General features: G+C 32.1%; 1 protein-coding gene across 3 annotated transcripts; it reads left to right on the forward strand.

The window, feature by feature from the left end:
- Positions 1 to 2,332: 2,332 nt before the first annotated feature.
- On the forward strand, positions 2,333 to 18,913 carry LOC115887378 (importin subunit beta-like). Of its 3 annotated transcripts, none has more exons than XM_030906792.1 (16): positions 2,333 to 2,626; positions 3,061 to 3,302; positions 3,357 to 3,548; positions 3,602 to 3,826; positions 3,885 to 4,108; positions 8,028 to 8,218; positions 8,285 to 8,436; positions 8,495 to 8,651; positions 10,283 to 10,388; positions 10,440 to 10,593; positions 10,667 to 10,795; positions 11,919 to 12,092; positions 12,925 to 13,173; positions 13,579 to 13,798; positions 15,647 to 15,845; positions 18,564 to 18,913. In XM_030906792.1, coding segments are annotated over exons 1-16 (2,670 nt in total). In that variant the 5' UTR covers positions 2,333 to 2,571; the 3' UTR covers positions 18,565 to 18,913. The 3 variants fall into 3 exon arrangements, with proteins under 3 accessions (XP_030762652.1, XP_030762650.1, XP_030762651.1); XM_030906790.1 differs by having other exon boundaries at positions 2,334 to 2,626; positions 10,658 to 10,795; XM_030906791.1 differs by having other exon boundaries at positions 2,334 to 2,626; positions 10,658 to 10,795; positions 12,925 to 13,167.
- The last annotated feature ends 3,732 nt before the right edge of the window (positions 18,914 to 22,645 follow it).

Raw genomic sequence — 22,645 nt, forward strand, 5'->3', positions numbered from 1 at the left:
GTTGCGCTTCGTTGTGCAATATTTTAGTTGCCATCAGTCGGTTTTTTTAGCGGGACGTCCCTTTGTTTCTCGAACAATGCACAACTTTTAATAAAAAGTTTGACCAAAATGTTACCAAGTGTATAGGTGATGATGGAGTTGTGCAACGCCACGTTGCGCATCGCTTTGTTGCGCAATTTGTTTGATAATGTATGGGCCGCTTAAGTTATATTTTTAACTTATTTCCAAGTAAGTACGTTTCGTCCGACAACTGGTGTATGTCCAGCTACTGGCATATTCACCCTACTATACCGGGCGCGTCTCAGAAGTGGCTCACACTTATAACTTAATAAAAAAACGAGATTTGGTACGTTAGTATATGACATAAATTAGGATTGATTGACGAATTCAGTTGTTTTTGGTCACTTCCTGTTTCACCAGAAATCACTACAACTTTTGATTTTTGCACATAATGCACAGTGAGTGCGGCTATATTATTTGCTGTATTCCGTTGGGATTATCCACACTCCAATGATCAGATCAACCAAAAGGTCAACCTCATTTTTTGGAGATTCACAGTATGTTAAAAACAAAATAAAAATAGTGTGTTGATTATATCTAATAACAGATAAAACCATGGTCTCGTCACAAAAAATCTCGTTGATTACCTAGAATCAGTTAGGAAACAAGCATTTTAGACTCAAAATTTATTTTAGGGGTATTTTAAGAAGTATATAGTAACAGTTGGTTGATAAAATCTGTTTTTCCAAGGCTCCTTGATTAAAGGAGCCATGCGGCATTCTAGATTGAAATTTAAAATACGATTTGTCTGTTGAAAATGTCTTCTTTGTCTTTGTCTGTTGAAAATGTCAAAAGTTGACATATGATATGTCATATGTCATTCTATTCAAAGTGTCATTTTCTATCGAATATAGTAAAAATAAAACGAAGAGGGTGCCATTTTTAGCCATTTGCCGTTTAGCGAGGGTGCCGATATAGCCATTTCCGGTGAAACAGGAAGTGATCAAAGACAACTGAATACGTCAATCAATGTTAATGTCATATACAGTGCATATACTAACGTACCAAATCTGTTTTTTTAAGTGAAAAGATAAAAAGTTATAGGGGTGAGCGGATGAGCCACTTTTGAGACGCACCCGGTATGCAGCATTTTATGCTAAATCCAACTCTGTAGGTACATAAAAATCGGGATTGCAAAAAAATAGAACTTTATCATTACATATTTTTTGGAACACCCTGTATGCAACAAAATATTTTAAGGATACGCACCTTTATACACGCCATGCGATATTTATATAAAACTTTTAAACTTTATATCTTTAATAAAAATGAAAATATTGGACTTTCTCGCACTATTGGACCATCCTGTATACCTACTTAGCACTACTTAGCAGATTTATTTTAACCTTTTATTTATAAACATCGCTGCAAAAGAATTTAAAAATAAAATATTCTTACTGTACAGTTCTCTCTGTTTGTTTATTTAGTGCTCTACTGTAATGGAATTAGAATCCATGAAATCTCCATTTTTCCGATTTTTTAAAATACTATACCTAATCTATTTCCATCGAGACAGACATCTTAATGGCATTCTTTTTCTTTTGTTCCCATTGTTATTTCATGTAAGATGTTGGCAAATAATAGCGACAAACTATTTCGAACTAGAATTAAGGAAGTCATAAAATCATCGAAAGTGGATTGTTTCGTAAGACAAATGTGATCTGATTCTCTGATCTGATGCTACGCTTGAAAAATGTGAAATTCTTCGGCTTCTCCAGCTTTTCTTCTGGAATCGTAGGTACCAGATGTACGAATTATTTTATTTAAAATGTGCACTGAGGCGCCATCTGTTGGCGGAGCTTTAAACCTCTCTTTGCAATTGCAAAAGAATTCTATAATAGTACTGTATCTGGTTCCATACTTCACTTCCGCTTGTAAATATCGATTTTCAAGCCTACAATCCTGATTTATAAAATCCTTAGATTATATTACTAAAATCAAGAGAGATATATTCACAAAGAGTCAATTAAATTTAAAAATGACTTAGCCATGTATTATTTAGTTATCATTTTTTTTATATTTTAATTCTTTATATGTGCTTACAAAAAAATTAAAAAAAATTTTGGTGCCATCTGTCTTTTAGTAGCTCATACGTTTCAAATTAAAACAATAAACATCTATCTTTATTAAAATAAATCTACCCTAACGGAACTAAAAACCCCGCCTTATAAAGTAGTATTCCTCTAATGAAGTTTATCATAATAATTCTATTATTTTAAATGACAGGCAAAAATATCGTTTTAATTGCGAACATTTATTACGTGTATGGTATACAGATGACGTAGTCTGACGTTTTAATAAGAGCTATTTTTGAATTCAGTGAGTAACGATTTAAAATTTAACTCATCTGTCAAATCTCGCGTAGGAATATTCGTAGGAACCGTTTCGTTCCTTCCCGCAAAAGATCTGTCAGTTGAATCATCTTACATGTGGTGTTCGCCGGTATTTTTCTAGTAAAATCGCGTAATATCGTAAATAAGTTTAACTAAGAAGGTCACAAATACATACACGATGCACCAAGAAGCTATTCAACTTATACAAGTATTAGAAAAGACCATATCACCGGGTAAGTACAAAGTTGATGTTCGTCAGGTTGCCAATTAACTTTCGTGTCATTTCCATTTTATCCTTGTTTATCAGTAAAATGCTATGGAAAGTACACTTCTAATTATGATGAACATTATTTATATCGGTTTACTATAAACATGATAACCTTCAATCGATTTGAGGTCAGCAGCCTATAAACCATCCCTGCCAATCTGCTTAGGGCTTGTGGAAGAAAGAGGATCACATCTATAACAATATATCTGGAAAGTTTAAGAAGACTGGACAATATCATTGCTGTTCATTTTTAACTCTCTTAATTATCCTTGTTTTCCTGTTCTATTCTTTATAATTTATCATTTTAACATTTCCAAGTCAGTGTATACAAAATATCTTATGATTTTTCTTAATATTTGTGGTGTAGATATAATTCATATTCACGTTTTGATATTATAGATAAAAATGAATTGGAACAAGCTTCAACATTCCTTGAACAAGCAGCAGCAACAAATGTGTTAGGTTTTATTAAAACATTGTCGGATATTTTGAGACATGGAGGTAATAGCCCTGTCGCCCGAATGGCTGCAGGTCTGCAGCTTAAAAATCATCTTACATCCAAAGATCCAAATATTAAAGTGCAATATCAACAAAGATGGTTGTCTTTTCCTGAAGACATCAGATCATACATTAAGAAGAATGTAAGTAATCACGAAATCTAATGAAGTTCATTGTTAATAAGGATATTTTTTAAGGTGGTCGGTGCATTAGGAACAGAAACAAATCGTCCTTCTTCAGCGGCTCAATGTGTTGCATATATAGCAGTTACTGAATTGCCTCAGAGACAATGGCCAGATCTTATTAGTACATTAGTTAATAATATACTGAATGCAACATCTGAAATGCAGAAAGAAGCAACATTGGAAACTATCGGATATATTTGTCAAGTAAGAATATTAACGTCATTATAAGATATTGGAATTATTATTGAATTTTTTAGGAAATTGACTGTGACGTACTGGTATCTCAATCAAATGATATTCTAACTGCTATAGTACATGGAATGAGAGTGACAGAAACTAGTAGTCATGTTCGATTAGCTGCTACACAAGCTCTCCTCAATTCGTTGGAATTTACTAAAGCAAATTTTGAACAACCCACTGAGAGGAACTATATCATGGAAGTTGTTTGTGAAGCCACACAATCAGCTGATACTCAAATTAAAGTAAACTTGTTTTTGTAACAATAAAATATACTATTTATTTGTAATGTGTTTATTGTAGGTCGCTGCTCTACAATGTTTAGTAAAAATTATGTCACTCTACTACCAACACATGGAGACATATATGGCACCTGCTTTATTTCCCATAACTTTGGAAGCTATGAAATCAGAAAATGATGCTGTTGCTTTACAAGGAATAGAATTTTGGTCGAACGTAAGTGATGAGGAAGTTGACTTAGCAATTGAAGATACTGAAGCTCAGGAAGCTGGCAGGCCACCTTCTAGGTATGTGGTATTTTATTTCTTCTTAAAAAATGCATTCAGTATTGCATTTTTATATTCTATGTGTTTTATATTCAAGTTCTGGAGTATCAGTGACAAAATATATTATTTTTTATTCCTCAATATTCACATCTAATGTTATTGTATGATTCTAATTTGCCAATTCTAATATGTACAGGGTATCATTTTTTATCCATTGTTCCAAAATGTATAGTATGGCACTCACAGTCACAGTGCACATTTTCAAAATATTTTAGTTAGTATACCTGCTTACAGTGTGACAAACTTATTTCTAAACTTAAATTGTAATCTTTTAAGTAGATTGCTGCATTCTCTTTTACTCAATGGTTTTTATCAAAGAAAATTAATTCCAAAAATATTTCAGTGTTTCTATAAATATAAACAAAAATTAAATTCAAAGCAAACAAAACAATAACAGTTAACTGGCTTTGCAAATCCGTAAAACATGATAAGATAAAACTTGAAAACATAGATATAAATGTGAGTGAAGATGCAACATATTTAGTGTCCTAAATGAATAGTTTCATTGGTCTCTCAAAATTATTGACAAAAACATTTTTGAAATATGTACTACCACTATCTTCACATTTAGGGAAATAAGTTAGTATTAAATAGTATTTTAGAGGTCATGCAAAATAAAAACCATTGCACGCCATCGAATACACTAATAAATGTGTGCAGTGCTGCCACAATTTTACTGCTCAATTTTGTGTTGGCAAAGCAAAGGAAGCGGTTGTAGCAGTGCCATGTTTATTTGACATTTGCCAGCATTTTCTGAAAGATTTAGTATATTTCTTAACTTTGAATGTCATCTACAGAATATAGTTAACGAGTATAAAACAAGCGTTTTAAACAATAAAAAACACGTTTTGTTAAAAATTGTTCAGCCCTGCCTGAAACTGTTTAAAGCTGTTATCAATTTAAAGTTTATTTAGCATCTTTAATAGATCTTATGTATTGTAAATGTTTCAAAAATATTTTCTTTCTCCGACAATCTGGCAACAACGCTGTCTAAAATGTATGCATGTGCTCGATGACGTGCAACGGTTTTTAATTTGTATGACGTTTATGTGCACTTCTAATGAGATAAATGTTTGAAAAAGTTAAAAAAAAACAGACTCTACAAAATCAAACAGCAATAATAAAAAATACATTATTTCTAAATAAATAGGCTTATATCTGGTGGTCATATTTTATACAGGCAGACATTACTATTTTAATGATGAAATATACATACTAGTGTATAAGTTCTATAAAAACTAAATATAAATAAGAATTTTAGAGGTGAAATTGTATTTAATATTGCATAATAATTCAGAACGATAGGGAGCAACGGCCCAGCTACGTCGAAACACCGGTTCTTGATAGATGACCCAAGTTAAGCGACGTTAAACGATGCGAGTTGATGGCCGGGTGATCGTCTTAAGCCGCGTCCAAGCTACTCGAACAAAATGTTCGCGAACATATATAATTAAACAGATACTAAGTGAAAATTGTGAGATAGGTAGATTTATAAATAATAAAGCCAACAAGTACAGCTAGCTTAGGCCTATTAAGGAGCGCGGAGCGCCGAACGGCTAGCTTGTACGCCAGAGCGTGCGTCTGCCTATGCTAGAGCGCGCGCGTTCTTTTTCCGACGGGTGTCGGTAAATCAAAAGGAGCGAACGGCGTGCATTTCGGCGGACATTGTACCGAGCACTTGGAAGAGTCTCATTTAATTTCGGGCGTCTATCTGTGATTTTTATTTTTTACCGAGTATTCGACAATGGGAGACGCAGTTATTGACTGAAATCGTGAAAAATTTAAAACTAATTTGTTTACACAAAGAAAAGATTTTATAATTTTAGTTTTATTGTGGGTTGAGTGTGAATAGCTATGTAGATAGACTTCGTCCATATAATTTCATTTTTGTTACTAAAGACCTTTTTGATTATTTTTATTAAAAACCGGAATTATTATGGGATTCTGAATTTAAAAATTACTACTTAATAGGAAGTTTGACACCGGAAATGAAATTTTACCATTACATTTTTAGAAATAAATATACCGGGTGTTTCGGAAAAGTGGTTCACTTCTATAACTTTTTAATTTTTAGATAAAAACGAGATTTGGTATGTTAGTATAGGACATAAATCAGGATTGATCGACGTTTTCATTTATTTTCGGTCACTACCTATTTCACCGGAAATGACAACTACTTTTGATTTAAATGGTACCCTCGGTATTTTTTTACCGTATATGATATAAAAGGACGTTCTAAATAGAATGATAATTTATATAACGACTTAAAAATGGCCATAAATAAACGTAACAACAATTTTACTCCAAATACCAAGTATGTGGTAAGTATGTGGCAAATTATTCGTAAAAAATGCTTTTTCCAAATATGCTGAGCCAGCCTCGTACCATTTGAAAAATTTGAGTTACCATTAAAAATACGATTTGGGCATCTTTTAAGCGGCCATGAAAGGATACGAAAAAAAATTACATGATCAAATATATGTTTCCAAAGTTCTTTGATTACAAATTAATAGTTTTAACTCAGTCTTGGCACTCTAGATTGAAATTTAAAATGCTATTTTTATTTAATTGGAATTGTCTAAAACGTATCTAAAACGTGACGTATGGTATGTCATTCTATTCAGAATGTCATTTTCTATCAAATAAAGTAAAAAAGTACTTAGGATACAGTATAAAAATACAAAGTTGTAGTCATTTCCGGTGAAACAGGAAGCGACCAAAGGTAATTGAATACGTCAATCAATCCCGATTTATGTCATATACTAACAAACCAAATTTTGTTGTATTATCTGAAAAAATAAAAAGTAAAAAAGTGAGGCCCTTTTGAGAAACACCTGGTAGAATCGACTGAAAATGAATACAGGTCTTAAAAATACACTATAACGAATAATCTACCAAAAGACCCCTGTAACCCTCCGCCTGCTAAATATTGATTCTTAACGACAAAAGTTCTTAAACTGTTTACCGGTTAATTTATTTAATAAAATGCTTGCACTCGAAATCCGCGCACTCGAAAAAACAGCGACTACCTAAACGCATCCTAGATCTATAGAGCAAACTGGTTGTCGCATTCTTCCCCGCACCTCAGTCCTCGGGACCGATGCGATGGGCTGTGCCGTCGTTTACGACCTGCTGCTACGCGTATATAGTGTGAATTATATATGTTCGCGAACGTTTTGTTCGAGTAGCTTGAACGCGGCTTTATGTACATTAATACATCTGATCTTTTTAAACTAATCATAACTTTTTTTAGAAACAGGTATGATAAAACAGTTTCTATTGAACCTTTTAACACAAAAAATCCAAATTTATTATGTCAGTCCAATAACTATCTTATCAACATTTTTTGAAGTGAAACTTTTTTACGCGCGCTGGGAGTAAAAAATCAAGGCCGTGTCACACGAGCTAGCGAGACACAGTCTACAGCAAAAAAACTATTTTTTACGTGTAAAAAAACTATTTGAAATACGAAAAAATCTATTTTTTACGCTTAAAAAATATTTTTTTAATTTATTACTTTTTCAACATTTCAAACAACGCTTTTTAAAACATGTCCTTCAAATCTTACAATTTAATAGCAGTTAGTAAGAAGTTTCACTTCAGATATGCGCACATAATACCCACACAATTCTTTTTATTTTTGGTCCTTGATGACATGTACTGATTGACTGTTACCTGTTACCATGAAACCCCCTTTTTGCATAAAAACGGCGGAAATGTATATTTATTTTCCCTTATTAGTTTAACTGCTATTCGGAACTCGCTATTGCATACTATTTAAAACAAAATAAAGTTTTTTCTTGATAGCACAATGTAACTTTTATACTTAAAAATAGCCATGTAGTTCCAAAGATTATTTTAAAATATTTTTTGTATACAGAGTCTCGCGTCATTATGCAAAAGGAGCTTTACAGTTTATTGTGCCGATTTTATTACAAAAATTAACAAAACAGGAAGAACTTGATGATGAGGACGATTGGAATCCTAGTAAAGCAGCTGGAGTATGTTTAATGCTTTTAGCTACATGTTGCGAGGATGAGATTGTTCCCCATGTTTTGCCATTCATTAAAGGTTTGCACAAAATATTTCCATTTATTTTTGGGTTTGACAATTTCTATTTATTTCTGTTGATTATAGATAATATCAAGTCAGATAATTGGAGATTTAGAGATGCCTCTTTAATGGCGTTTGGGTCAATCCTTGGCGGACTAGAAAGTAATACTCTAAAACCACTGGTTGAACAAGCTGTACCCACTCTAATTGAGCTTATGTATGATAGCAGCGTAATGGTACAGTGTAGTGCATTTTTATAATTCTAAAGGAGTATTTGCATCCCATCATTTTTAGGTTCGCGATACTGCAGCGTGGACATTCGGTCGTATATGTGAAATCATACCTGATGTGGCAATAAACGAAACATTCTTGAAACCACTCTTGGAAAGTTTAATTACAGGACTGAAAGCTGAACCCCGAGTAGCTGCCAATGTTTGCTGGGCTTTCTCAGGTACTTATATAGAAATATATAATATACAGGGTGATTTACGGCTATGATCATTAACCAAGACGGTTATGGAGAACCAGTTATAGGATTTTTTAAAAATTTTAGAAATTTATAGGTTTTTTGCATAAAGGCACCTGCTGCATCTGTCTAAATTATTTTCAGCGTTACAGTGTTGCCGCTGCATACTAAAAGTGGTAGCATTTTGGTATATTATTACATATTTCGTAACTACTTTCATATCTCATAATTTTTCTATTATACTAACCTATACCTATCTAACGGTTTTTGAGATAAAAAAATAAAACGTGTAAAATTGACAAAAACATGATCTCAAATAAGCGCTGGTCAAATCATAAATTGGGCACATTGAAAGCTGAAATTTGGTTTATAGGTTAAGGAAAGTCGACTTATTCGTCTGTCTAAATCAACCGATTAGATATCAAATGGGGAGATCAAAAAATATTTATTTTCGTTTGTTATAAAATCGCTTAAATCATTGTTATTTGAAATTTAAGTTTGTGTATATTATTTAAAAAATAGTTAAGCTATTTAAAAGATAATCATTCAATTATAATTGTGACATTTAAAGAAAGTGCTTATCATGACAAATATTCAAACTGTATTTGTATCAATTAAACTTTATATTTGCTAAATTTCTAAAATTGTCATGTCAACGAAATTCTTGAAATGAAACTATAATAGAATTATTAACTTTGAAATATGACTTAAAAAAATTGGAAGGTTTAGGTATAATAGGAACATGATTAGTGATGGGATAACTCGAGCGAAAATTCGCTCGAGTACTCGATTATTGAAATAACCGACATCGCTCGATTATGAACGAGCGATGCAAGTGACGAGTACCAAGCAACGAACGCAAGCGATCCTAGGATGATATAAATTGAAATGTGACATACTCGATAAAAAGCCGAGCGAATTTTCTACATACATTGCAGGTAGCAAATTTATACGACGCCGTATATATATTTATCCGTTGCTTATCTGAGGAACAAAATTTTACGACCTATATCGACAATGCTTCAAAGTACAAGAGTACTTAAAGCGACGGGTGAAAACCGTATTTTAAATACAAGTGATATTTCGCTCGAGCGATCACTGGGTTATTGCAATCGCTTGAAACTCGAGTACTCTGTGTAATATTCAATAGGTTGATTTAGACAGATCGGATATATCGACTTTCGTTAACTTATAACCCAAAATTCTGCTTTAAAAATGTCCAATTCATGATTTTACCAGTGCTTATTCAAGATCGTGTTTTAGTCATTTTAACAGATATTTTATTTTTATCACAAAAACTACAACAGATAGGTATAGGTTAATATAATATAAAAATTATGAAATATGAAAATAGTTTCCAAAAATGTAATAATATCCTGGGTGTTTGGTTCCATTTAAAATAACAAAGATGCTGCAACTTTTCAAATGATCTGTCAACACTGTAACGCTGATAATATTTTAGATATATGGAGCAGGTGCCTTTATGTAAAAATCCGAATTATCAAGAAAATCCTATCACCGTTTCTCCATAAACGTCTAACGTATCATAGTCGTGAATCACCCTATATAATAGATATACTAAACTAATCTAATTCATTTTTAACATATTTTTAAAGGTCTGGCGGAGGCGGCGTATGAAGCGGCAACCTGCGATCTAGTTGGAGAAGAAACCACTCCCGAAACATACTGTTTGTCACCATTCTTCGAATTTATTGTTCAGAGGTTAATAGTAGAGTTTTCTAATTGAATGAAATATTAAAAGTGTATTTACAGATTATTAGAAGCTACTGATAGGCCTGACGGAGCTCAAGCCAATCTCCGACCTGCTGCATACGAAGCTTTAATGGAAATGATTAAAAATTCGCCTAGGGATTGCTATGTAACTGTACAAAAAACTACTATGGTTATTTTGGATAGACTGCAGCAGGTAAGGGCGAGTAGTTCAAATGGACTATAGAAGGTAAACAGATCATTAACGTACTAATATTTAGGTACTTCAGATGGAATCACAAATCAGTAGTCACAGCGACCGTTCGCAGTTCAACGATTTGCAATCCTTGCTATGTGGTACTTTGCAGTCAGTTTTGAGAAAGGTTACACCAGAGGACGCTCCTCAAATTTCAGATGCGGTGAGTGATCTATTTAAGTATACTAAGGGCTGGCAAAGGTTAGCTTTGGGTCGATATTTCCGTATGTAAGAAGAGTATGATGCGATTGTAATGTACCGAATAAAGAGAGAACATTAAAAACGTTGCCAAACGTATGAAATAAACCGAGAGTCTGTTCACATTGCTAAGAGACGTGAGACGTGGAATAGGATTCGTCACAACAGATTCGTCGCGGTCAACCGGTAGACCCAATCAGTACTTAAAATTCTAGAGAAGGGTGATTATCATGCATTCAGCTTTACAATTTAATTACGTGTCGTGATACTTTATTTGTTTATTTATTAACGAGTCGTTGTAATTTTCTCTGTAGTTTGTAAATTTTTAAGTGCAAGTTAGAAACACTTGCACTTTTGGTAAAAATAAGTGGAATTGAGTTGATGTTCGACAGTGGTCGCGCTATTAGAACTCAAAAATCGATATTTCAAAATTCATTAGAAACGATTGATTGTAGTGTTTTCAAAAACTTTCTTAATATTTCTGCTATATTTTCTTCGCAGACAGTATGTGAAAATCTTTGCAAATAAAAAAATTACACGACTGCTGAAAATTGATATGCACTAAAATTAAATGGACAGTTTTTTTTAATTTTTGAACTAAAAAACAACAAATCTATCGAGTTTTCCTCATTTAAACATCTTGTAAAAGATCCGAACTTCAAAATAAAAAAACATCAATATATAAAGTGGTTCTTGAGTTATCGCGTGTTCTGTATTAAAAAGTTGAGTTTTTAAATTATTGCGATTACCGACGTTTTCTCGTTATAAAAAATATGGACACCCTAACAATATCCTTATAATTCCATTTCAGATGCTCAGAAACATATCTAATGATTTTATCTAGTTATGTTTTCGAAAAAAAAGTCTTTTAAAAATAAGCGGTTCGCGATCGTGATTTTACTTTACTTGATAGGGAAAGACGTACCGGAGATTTGGCAACGTCGCAACAGCACTTACCCGTCGCATTTCTCTCACTCCGACTTAATAAGATCCCTATGCGATTTACTTCCACACATGTTAATATCGACCCAAAAGTAAGAGTTGCCGGTATGTACCAAATAACTTATTAACGTTAACTTTTTTTTCAGGTCATGACAGCTCTTTTGACCATGTTCAATTCTCATAAAACTGGAGGTGTTCAAGAAGATGCTATTATGGCTGTTTCTACTTTAACAGAGGTTTTAGGAGATGGTTTCTTAAAATACATGGACGCTTTCAAGCCGATTTTATATCTTGGCCTGAAAAATCACCAAGAGTATCAAGTAGGTGTTTATTTTTTAAAAATTATTTTTTCATTCTTTGAATTAAAAGATTTAAGGAAGGAGTATAATGCTATTCAGTTGCATGCCATTTTCAGTGTTTAATTAATTTGACACATTTGAATTTGATTTGAAATTTTGTGGATTTGTCAGTGTTTACTGCGCTTTTTTTATGTTATTTATTATTTATTCTACTACTGATAGTTGTTTAAAGGTAGTAAATCTAGAACCAAATTGTTAACAGTTACACTATTGCGATTTATCGAAAGACTAAAATAGTTGGTTGTGTAGCGTGCGGTAGATCTAGGTCAAAAATCGAGGGAAATAATGGAATAACTTTTCGCTCTAGTAAGTGACTATATAATACACATACATGTAGTAAACCGATCATTTATGAAATTCATTTAAAATTAACTAATTATTACTAATTTTTTCTTGCATTTTTGCTTTTGTTTACTACATGTCAAAGAATTTAGATACGTCAATTTGACTTACCTTCTTCAGTAGCGTGTCGGATGTTTGTGTTAATAAATAAATTATTATAACTTATCTATTTTTATTAGAATTTTATATTTTTATAACAATTTTAATAACTACCAACATTTATTCACAACGTAAAATAAAACAAATTATTGAGTCTACCCCACGTCTACCTTACATCATATTTTTACACGTTTTGAATAAAATTAGAACGGCACTGATAAACCGGAATTAAAATCGGCCATTTCCGTCGGAGTCCCGCCGGCCGGGGTCGATCTACGATTTTTGATATGCTCATTTTTTAAGCTTTTTATTAAAAGTTTTCATTACATAATTGTTTTTCTTTTCCGTTTAGGTTTGTGGCACTGCAGTGGGTCTTACTGGTGACATCTTCAGGGCGTTAAAAATTAAGGCCTTGCCTTATTGCGATGAGATCATGACACTTTTGTTAGAAAATCTTGGGGAGCCTACCGTTCATCGGAGTGTAAAGCCGCAGATCCTCTCAGTTTTTGGTGATATTGCTCTGAGCATAGGAACCGAATTTAAAAAATATTTAGACATAGTTTTAGCTACTCTAGCCCAAGCATCCCAAGCGCAGGTAAAGGCACGTTATTTCTTTCTGTTCAGATTTTTTTTATAATCAGTCACACATTTTTAAGCGATAAAGAAATACTCGTGCTTCACAAAGTTTCAAATAATTTAAATCAAAATGAAAATATTCGAAAGGTTTTTGTTTGCTACCAGTTACAAAAACATTTTCAAGAAGATAATTAAAAGATTGGTGTTTTATCAATCAACCTACTCTAGATTTCTGAAATTATCTTCTTTACATTATACTCTGATTCTAGTTATAGTATATGATAATTTTGGTGACATATCTGACAAATTTATATAAATTTGAAATATTTTTTTGTTAGATAAAGAAAGAAACACGTTGAAGCACAGGTAATCTCTCTGAAAAATAATAAATTACTTAAAAAAACTAATATTTTTTATTGGCTCTGTACAGGTTGATCGTACCGACTACGATATGATTGACTACCTAAATGAATTGAGAGAGGGCGTTCTAGATGCTTACACTGGGCTCATTCAAGGTTTAAAAGGCGACAGTAACACTCCTTCTGGCGACATTTCCCTCTTAGAACCCCACATACCGTTCATTATCCAGTTTATCACAGTTGTTGCTCAAGATTCTGAGCATTCTGATGGCACCATGGCCGTAGCTGCAGGTAGGTTCAATATATAAGTACATATAAAGCTAGTAAATAAATTTGTGTAAAGAGAGTGACGGCAACAACATGCATAATACTATAAACAACTCCACCTATAGTCTATTTCTAGAAGCTTGAGAGCACAAGACTCTTATTATAAATGGAAAAGGCGTTTTGTTGTGTACTGTGTGACATGTCAAAAGATGGGACCAATTTCATTTTAAGGGTATACGTTCTGCTGAAATTCAGACAACCACTACAATTCTATTCAGAGTTTTATTTTCTATCGAATAAAGTAGAAAAATACCGAGGGTAAATCAAAAGTTGTAGTCATTTCCGGCGAAACAGGAAGTGACCAAAAACAATTGAATACGACAATCAATCCTAATTTATGTCATACCGTGCTGGCCACTGTTACTCTTGGGTCGGTATTTACATGTGTTGAAGTAAATCGCATAGGGATCTTATTAAGTCGGAGTGAGAGATGTGTGACGGCGTGCTATTGCGGCGTTGCCGGTACGCCTTTCCCTGTCAAGTAAAGTAAAACCACGATCGCAAACCGCTTATTTTTAAAAAACTTTTTTTTCGAAAAGATAACTAGATAAAATCATTAGATATGTTTCTGAGCATCTGAAATGGAATTGTAAGGATATCGTTAGCGTGTCCATTTTTTTATAACGAGGAAACGTCAGTAATCGCGATAATTTAAAAACTCAACTTTTTAACACATAACACGCTTAAGATAACTTAAGAACCACTTTAGTATTGAAACTTTTTTTATTTTGAAGATCGGATCCTTTACAATATGTTTAAATAAGAAAAATTCGATAAGGTGGTTTTTTCATTCAAAAATTTTAAACCCATCCATTTACTTTTAGTGCAACGCAATTTTCAGCAATCGTGTAACTTTTTTATTTACAAAGATTTTCACATACTCTCTGTGAAGAAAATATAGCAGAAATGTTAAGAAAGTTTTTGAAAAAACTACAATCAATTATTTCTAATAGATTTCGAGATATCGATTTTTGAATTCAGAGTTCTAATAGCGCAATCACTGTCTAACACCATCTCAATTCCACTTATTTTTACTAAAAATGCAAGTGTTTCTAACTTGCACTTAAAAATTTTGAAGCTATAGGGAAAATTACAACGACTCGTTAATAAATAAACAAATAAAGTATCACGAGACATAATTAAATCGTGAAGCTGAAAGCATGATGTACACCTTTCCCTAGAACTTTAAGTACTAACAGAAGTATTGATTGGGTCGACCAGCGACAAATCTGATCCCCTTCCACGTCTCTTAGCAATGTGCACAGTTTCTCGATTTATTTCATACGTTTGGCAACGTGTTTACTGTTTTCTCTTTGTTCAGTACATTATAAACGCATTGTACTCTTCTTACATACGGAAATCTCGATCCAAGACTAACCTTTGCCAGCCCTTAGTATACTAACATACCAAATTTCGTTTTTTTATCTAAAAAAAAAGTTATAGAGCCACTTTTGAGACGCACCCCGTATACTCAGGTGAAGTTGTATATTTTCTTTCATACAGCTAGTACAGAACTACAATTGGCGTTGACTATTTCTAGGTCATTGATTGACATGAAAGTTTTTAACCCCTATAAACTAACCTTTATAGGGGTATTACTTGTATGGTTAATATGTTTGGATTTAAAAGTAAAATTACTTATAGTTTGGCAACTTCAAACTTATAACATTTGTTTTTGAATATAAAATGTTTATAGAGGCGAACTTTGCATTTGAATTAGAATGTCACAACTGCCCAAAACAATAAAAACTATTAGTAAATTTTCCCGTTACCACGAAACTGAATTAACTAATGGGTTATTTTTATTTACAGGCATTATTGGTGATTTATGTGTATGTTTTGGAGCACCCATGCTCCCTCTGCTAGATTTGGAACCGATCAATGAGATGTTGTCTCAAGGTAGAAGATCGAGGGTTCAACGCACAAAAGGCCTGTGTAATTGGGCAACTAAAGAACTGAGGAAGTTGAAGAGTCAGCAGGGTGGCCAGACCACGGCTCCTGCGGCTAGTTGGTAAGAATAATTCTTTCTTATTAGCTTATAGTGAGTACAAGACAGTTGAATTGTGTAATTATAATAGCGTGTTGCATTAATATTTTCTTGGTGTAATATGGTTGATTTATTAAGTTTCATGTTAAGTAGATTTAATTAGGGCATTCAATCCCGGACGAAATTTTCAATCCCATTATTTCGGGATTATGTTATTATTTATGAAAAAATCTAGTAATTTTTTGTATTTATGTGTTTTGCAGTCAAAAGATGGTATCGATTTATATTTAAAAATATTGTAAGATAATTTTTTATAGTTGTTATTTTGTTATCATCTATCAGGAATTGCTTTTATACTTATAGTTACAATTGATCATTCACAATAAATGCTCTTATTGTTCTTGACATGCTTCACTGATTTACTAGTGATTTTTTATTCAATAGGAAACTAGTAGAAGTGCAACAAAAGTTCTTTTGATAATGTTAAAATAGTAAGTTTGTGATGTGTATTTATTTTAAATTGTTTGGTATTCGTGTTTTTTAGTGTCTGCTAGATGCATATTTACCTTAAATTGTTTAATAATTATACCGTTAACTATAGAAAGCTTAAGCTATGGACTGATGTTACTAAATTGAGCATGTTTAATAGGTTTTAGCATGGTGTTAAATTCCAATGGCGTTACATTTAGTATAAAATAAATTTAGTATTTTAGTGTACAAAATTATATTATTAGTGATCACAACATGGACTAAAGATGACTAGCTGCAATGAATAAGCTGTGATTCCGGATTCTATATTCTATTGGAAAAATTACAAATTATTGGTTTTCAAGTTCACTTCGCACTTGAAAATTAACCAAGGCGTGTGTTGACATGCGTGAAAAAAACAAAATACTCAAAAGACATGGTTCTGGGCGAAAAATAGCGTTTTAGGAAAATTTGCTGACAAAATTATTCCTCGGTGTTTTAAAGTTAGGGTAAAAAACGCCCCTTCGATTAACCCTGTATAATAAGCAAATACTAGAGTTTATATACCCAGTTTATAAGTTAAAGTTGATATATTTATATACAGTTTGCTAAAAATATCATGAAAATTGGTCTAAAATTACACAACACCAATTTGACAAAAAAAAAATTTGTTGCGTTTTTTGTACCTGAGAGCATATTTAAGAAGTTTTTAATAGTTTAGTTTATTTAATGAATATTTATGCTTATTTAATTTCTTGATACAAGCTTGAAAACGTTGATTATTAGCCCACGGCCACACAGAAAGCGTTTTTTGCGTTTTTAGCGTGAAGCGTCTTTTGCGACTAAAACAAAATAGCAAGATTATATGCAGTGGCCCCACCAAAAGCGTGTAGCGTTCGGCGTGTCTCAAAAAACCCAAATGAAAACAAATCAGTTTGTTTTCTGTAATGTTTTAGCGATTTCTAAGATGAGACCCCGTCATAGGCGGACGTAACATTTAATAATACAATAAAAATAAATTAAATAGTATGCATTTTTTTAGAGTATTATCTCAAAATATTTTTATAGAGAACATTTACTGTTTAGGAAGATTCTATTAAATTCAAAAATTTTAAGGAAATGTTGGAAAAGTGTAGTTTGAAATGTTGAAAAAGTAATAAATTAAAGGATTATTTTTTTACACGTAAAAAATAGTTTTTATCGTAAAAAGTGTTTAGTTAGGTTAGTTTTTTGGCGTAAATTTTTTTTACCAGAAACAATAAGTTTCTTACATATAAAAAATTATTTTTTTTGCGTAAAAATGGTTTTCTGCCAGTAATAATAGTTTTATACGCGTAACGGGCAATAAATAGTTTTGTACGCGTAAAAAGTAGTTTTTGGTTTGGTTTGTAACAGTTTTATTCGCGTATAATAAAAAAAAAATAAAAATAGTTTTTTAGGTGTAACAAATGCTTTTTTACACGTAATAATTTGATTCACTTTTACAAAAGTTGTATTAAAATATCAATATTTTTGATAAACACGTGGACTGCTCACAAAAAATATACTACGTTGCGTCGCTGTGTATTTCTAAGCCGTTAACACGTTTCGTTACAACTAGCTCGTATGTCACGGTTTTGAATTTTTCTTCCCAGCGCGCGTAACTTCAAAAAGTTTCATAAATCATGTCCTAAAATTGCGTTAACAGCGTTAGTAATAATTACTATTCTATTATATAATTATAATTATTTATTATATTATAATTATAACACACAAGTAACCACAAAACTACAACATAAAAAATATACACACAAATAAACTAAAATTCGTAAAATAAATGGCAAATAATAATTATTATTTTTACACACACCACCGGCACTATCAGCAGATTACTTTTGCCGCCAAATATATGCCCCGGCCCGTTCAACGATCGATCCGAGCATATCTTTATCTTAGTCTCTTCAACGCTAACCGCGCCGATCTCGCCTATCTCTTTCTCATAGGATTGATTGTTGAACGGGCCGGGAATCCACGAGCTTGCGACGTTACTAATTGACATCTTGATAGAAACTGCAGACCTGTCGCGCCGCTTCTTTTGCGTGTTTTTAATGGAAACGAATAAAAAAACGCTTCAAAAGGTAAAATCGCAAAGGCGCTTGACACGCAAAAAACGCAAAACGCTAAAAACGCTTTCTGTGTGGCCGTGTGCTTATTGTTATACCGCAGTTTTAAGCTCATCGTTAAACTTAATTGACTGTTGTAGAACTCTTTATGCATTAACGTCCATTTTTTCAGATTCTGTAATCTCCCAGTTCCAATATTATCTACCATTGGCAGCGATGATCATGGTAGAACTAAAGTCGATGGACTAACAATGGATGCTGCAAATTCCGGTATTTTTTCGCTAAAATCCATACCGCGAGTGCCAGAATCGTATCGAAAAATAAACGGTTTCTTTCTTTTATAATTTGCCAATTTTTTGATCGTGTACTATTTCTATTTAGAAGTTTTTCGTCTGCTTTATTTGTCGTAGAGAAATTCATGTTTTATGGGATTTTTTTTTCTAAAGTTTGTAATTGTCGTTTTGAGTTGAACAAAATAATCGAGCTGGGCTTTTTCAAACTATGTAAAATATCGTTTTAAAATAAAAACAAACATTTAATTATAAAATTATGTTTATGTACTAAAAAATCCTTTTTCCATTTTAATTGTGTTGTTTCAAAACAAAACGATTATTATTTTTTTATTTGTTAGCAATAAAACTGGGTCCGATTTTTTTTTAAATATTGTTTTTAACTTATTGAAGTAATATTATGTATTTAATTTGAATTTTATAGTTATTTTAATTGTAATTATTAAAGACCCGGTTTTAACAGGGCAACCATCCATAAAAAATGGTACGAATTTTATTGTTGGTTGCTATACATATTTTTTCTCTTCTCGAAGAAAATCCTCAAAAAATCTATTCCATTTTTCATTGAGTAAAAAGCTCAGGTACATATGTGGTGAGGAGAGGTTAACTGCGCGTGATGAAGGTGTGTAAATAGGTAAGTCGACGGTAAGTTTTGGTGAACGTTCATTTGAGTCAAGGCTGTGACTGGCGCCTTGCCTGAATGGATAAGTGGGGGATGTTTGGATGTCGGCGATTTTTCCGATGCGCGGAAAATCAAGTTCGGTTCTCTGCGCATCGGAACGTGGCCGACGTGGCGCGTGATTTCAATTTAAGTCGGCGCTTTTTATACAAAGCGTCGGCTTGGGGCGGGAAAATAACTTAAAAAAATCAAGAATCTGTGATTTGGACGGGTTTCTGTAAAACGTTGCCAAAATTAGAGTAATACGAAAATTCCATTACCATTTTTTACAATAATGTAAATTGATACAAAGAAACCCTTCCAAGATAAAAGTAATTATAATTGTAAGAAATTGTAATTACTGATTCCTCGTATGTATGTGATATATAAGGCTGCGGTGGTTACAGTTGAGAAAATTGCCCAAAGATATCAAAGTGGTTTATGAGATGATTTACTGAAAATATTGCGTATTTATTTTCTTTATTAAAACCTAAATCTTATAGAAGGTTATCTTATTTTATATTAATTATTTTTGCATTAAAATAATATCAGGTATACTACACTTACCGGCACGAAAAACGGGCACGTTAAAATGTTGATAAATTTTAAAATTTAATATATTTTGTTCAAGTGGGCCGATTTTGATGAGTTTTTTAAGCAATATGCAGCTAAATTATTCGACTTCTTAGTATGTCTTTCTAAATCAAAAATAAAAGTTCCCATCTGTCAATTATACGAGGGAAAACAAAATGTTGATATTTTGGTGAAAGTTTGAACACCCTGTGGAATATGTTAAGACAGCAAGGGATTTAATTAAAAAAATTTATCTTCCTCAATAGTTTGCTTTTTGGTTCATCTCAACAGCTTTATTTTTGTTGGAGATATTCGCTTTTGAAAAAGAAACTAACATTTTTTCGTCATTTTTACATTAAACCTTCCCTTTGTTTTTAGGTTCTAGTGAACAAACCTGTTGTGGTCTCGAAGTAGGCCTTCTTGACATAAGATCTGTTTCGTTTAATCTTCTTTTTAGAGTCCGTTCACTAACATGTACGTTCCTTAGGTGCAATTCATTATAAATTTGAAAAGCTTGCAAACGGAGGTTTCTTAGCGATAAACTTACAATAAGTCGATGGTGTCGATTGAAAGTTCTCATATGAAGGTTCCTGGATGTCGGGCCTATGAACTTGTCTAGAGCAAGCCACTGCACCACAGTGAAGTATACTTCGTGCACACCTAAATCTGTTAGGAACATAATTTTGCTCTCTACCATCTTCAATTAAAACAACTATAGCGGATACAACTTGGACTTAAAACCATCTCTGCCAGAGTAACTGCTCAACAGCCAATAGACAATAATTTTCAATAACAGTGGCTTACATAAATTATAAAAAATATTGCATAGACTGGGACGAAAAGCAAATGCATGGTTTTAATGTAAAAATTACGTAAAAATATTAGTGTCTTTTTCAGAGGCGAATATCTCCAAGAAACTAGAGTATTGGAAAGAACAAAAAAATAAACTATCTACAAAAGATGCATCTAGATGATAAAATGATTTTTAAATGCCTTGCTTTTTTTCGCATATTCCACAGAATGTCTCAAACTTTCACCAATATAACATTTTGTGTTTCCTCTTATAATCGACAGCCGGGACTTTCATTTTTAAATTAGAAAGAGATACTAAAATGTCAAATAATTTAGCCACAAATTGCTAAAAGATTATAAAAATCAGTCCACTAGAATAAAATATATAAAGCTTCAAAATACATCAAAATTTTAAGGGTCCGTTTTTCGCACCGGTGCGCGGTGAGTGTATAATACTTACGTATACAGGGTGTTTCAAAACAAATGCGAAAAACTTCAGGGGGTGATTCCTGTTTCAAAATAAAGGGTAGTTTGCTTCATAAACGTTGGGTCAAAAGTCAACCATTAGGGAGATATCGTGGTACAAAGATGGCGGAAAAATAATGTTTTTATTTTTTATCTTGAAAACGAAAAGAGATAGACTAATAAAAATTTATGGAAGCATTACTGTTATGAAAACACACTTTCTGGTAATTTTTTCACTTTTTTAAAATGAGTGGAAGGGGTTGAAATAAACTACCCGTATCATTCTTGTTAACGAAATTTAAAGAAAAATCTTATCAAAAAAAAAATCTTAATTTGGATAGTTTAGTTTGTTTAGAAACTTTTTTATCTCTTGTATTTTTTTGATAAAACTCACCGATTTGAAATTAAAAAATAAAATGTAAAGCATTGCATGCCAGGACAAAAAACATTTTCTGATAAAGAATCTACTGGGCTGCTGTAATTTTTTTAGGAAAAAATCTAGTCGGCCGCTGTTACTTTTTAGGATGTTCCTAATATTATTTTATTTGACATTACTCTACTGCAATACGTTAATATCTAGATGATTATTATTATCGTTATTATCACTAGATTCTTAATCTAAAAATGTTTTTTGTCCTGACATATAATGCTTTACATTTTATTTTTTTATTTCCAATCGGTGAGTTTTATCAAAAAAACACAAGAGGTAAAAAAGTTTCTAAACAAACTAAACTATCCAAATTAATTTGCATGTGTTTGATAAGATTTTTCTTTAAATTTCGTTAACATGAATGATAAGGGTAGTTTATTTCAATCCCTTCCACTCATTTTAAAAAAGTAAAAAAATTACCTGAAAGTGTGTTTTCATAACAGTAATGCTTCCATAAAATTTCATTAGTCTATCTCTTTTCGTTTTCAAGATAAAAAATAAAAACATTATTTTTCCGCCATCTTTGTACCGCGATATCTCCCTAATGGTTGACTTTTGACCCAACGTTTATAAAGCAAACTACCCTTTATTTTGAACAAGGAATCACCCCCTAAAGTTTTTCGCATTTGTTTTGAAACACCCTGTATAATGGAAAATAACCATCCATATACTTACGTATATTGTACATGTACATTCCTTAATATTTTTTTAAATTTTTTATGCAACAATTAAATTAATAGTGAATTTAAAAATAATTAAGTTTTAAAAAAGTTTTGGAGTATCAGAACTATATCATATCATAATTTTTAAATCATCACTTACAGTTCATATTAAATACAAATTTACTTTTCTTTGTATGGAATTTTGAGCTTTGTTGGATAACTGACACAAGATTTCTAAATATTTAATAAAATACGGAATATGAATCTAGATTGAAAGTAGAAACCAAAGATAATTCACAAAAGAGATTTTTTTCATCTACACATTTATTTTTTTGTTTGAACTTTATCAGTAATTTACATTGTTGGTTTTTATTGTAGGAAAAT

The sequence above is a fragment of the Sitophilus oryzae genome, unplaced genomic scaffold (assembly GCF_002938485.1).
Source record: "Sitophilus oryzae breed Bouriz unplaced genomic scaffold, Soryzae_2.0 scaffold_563_pilon_pilon, whole genome shotgun sequence".
Taxonomy (NCBI): Eukaryota; Metazoa; Arthropoda; class Insecta; order Coleoptera; family Curculionidae; genus Sitophilus; species Sitophilus oryzae.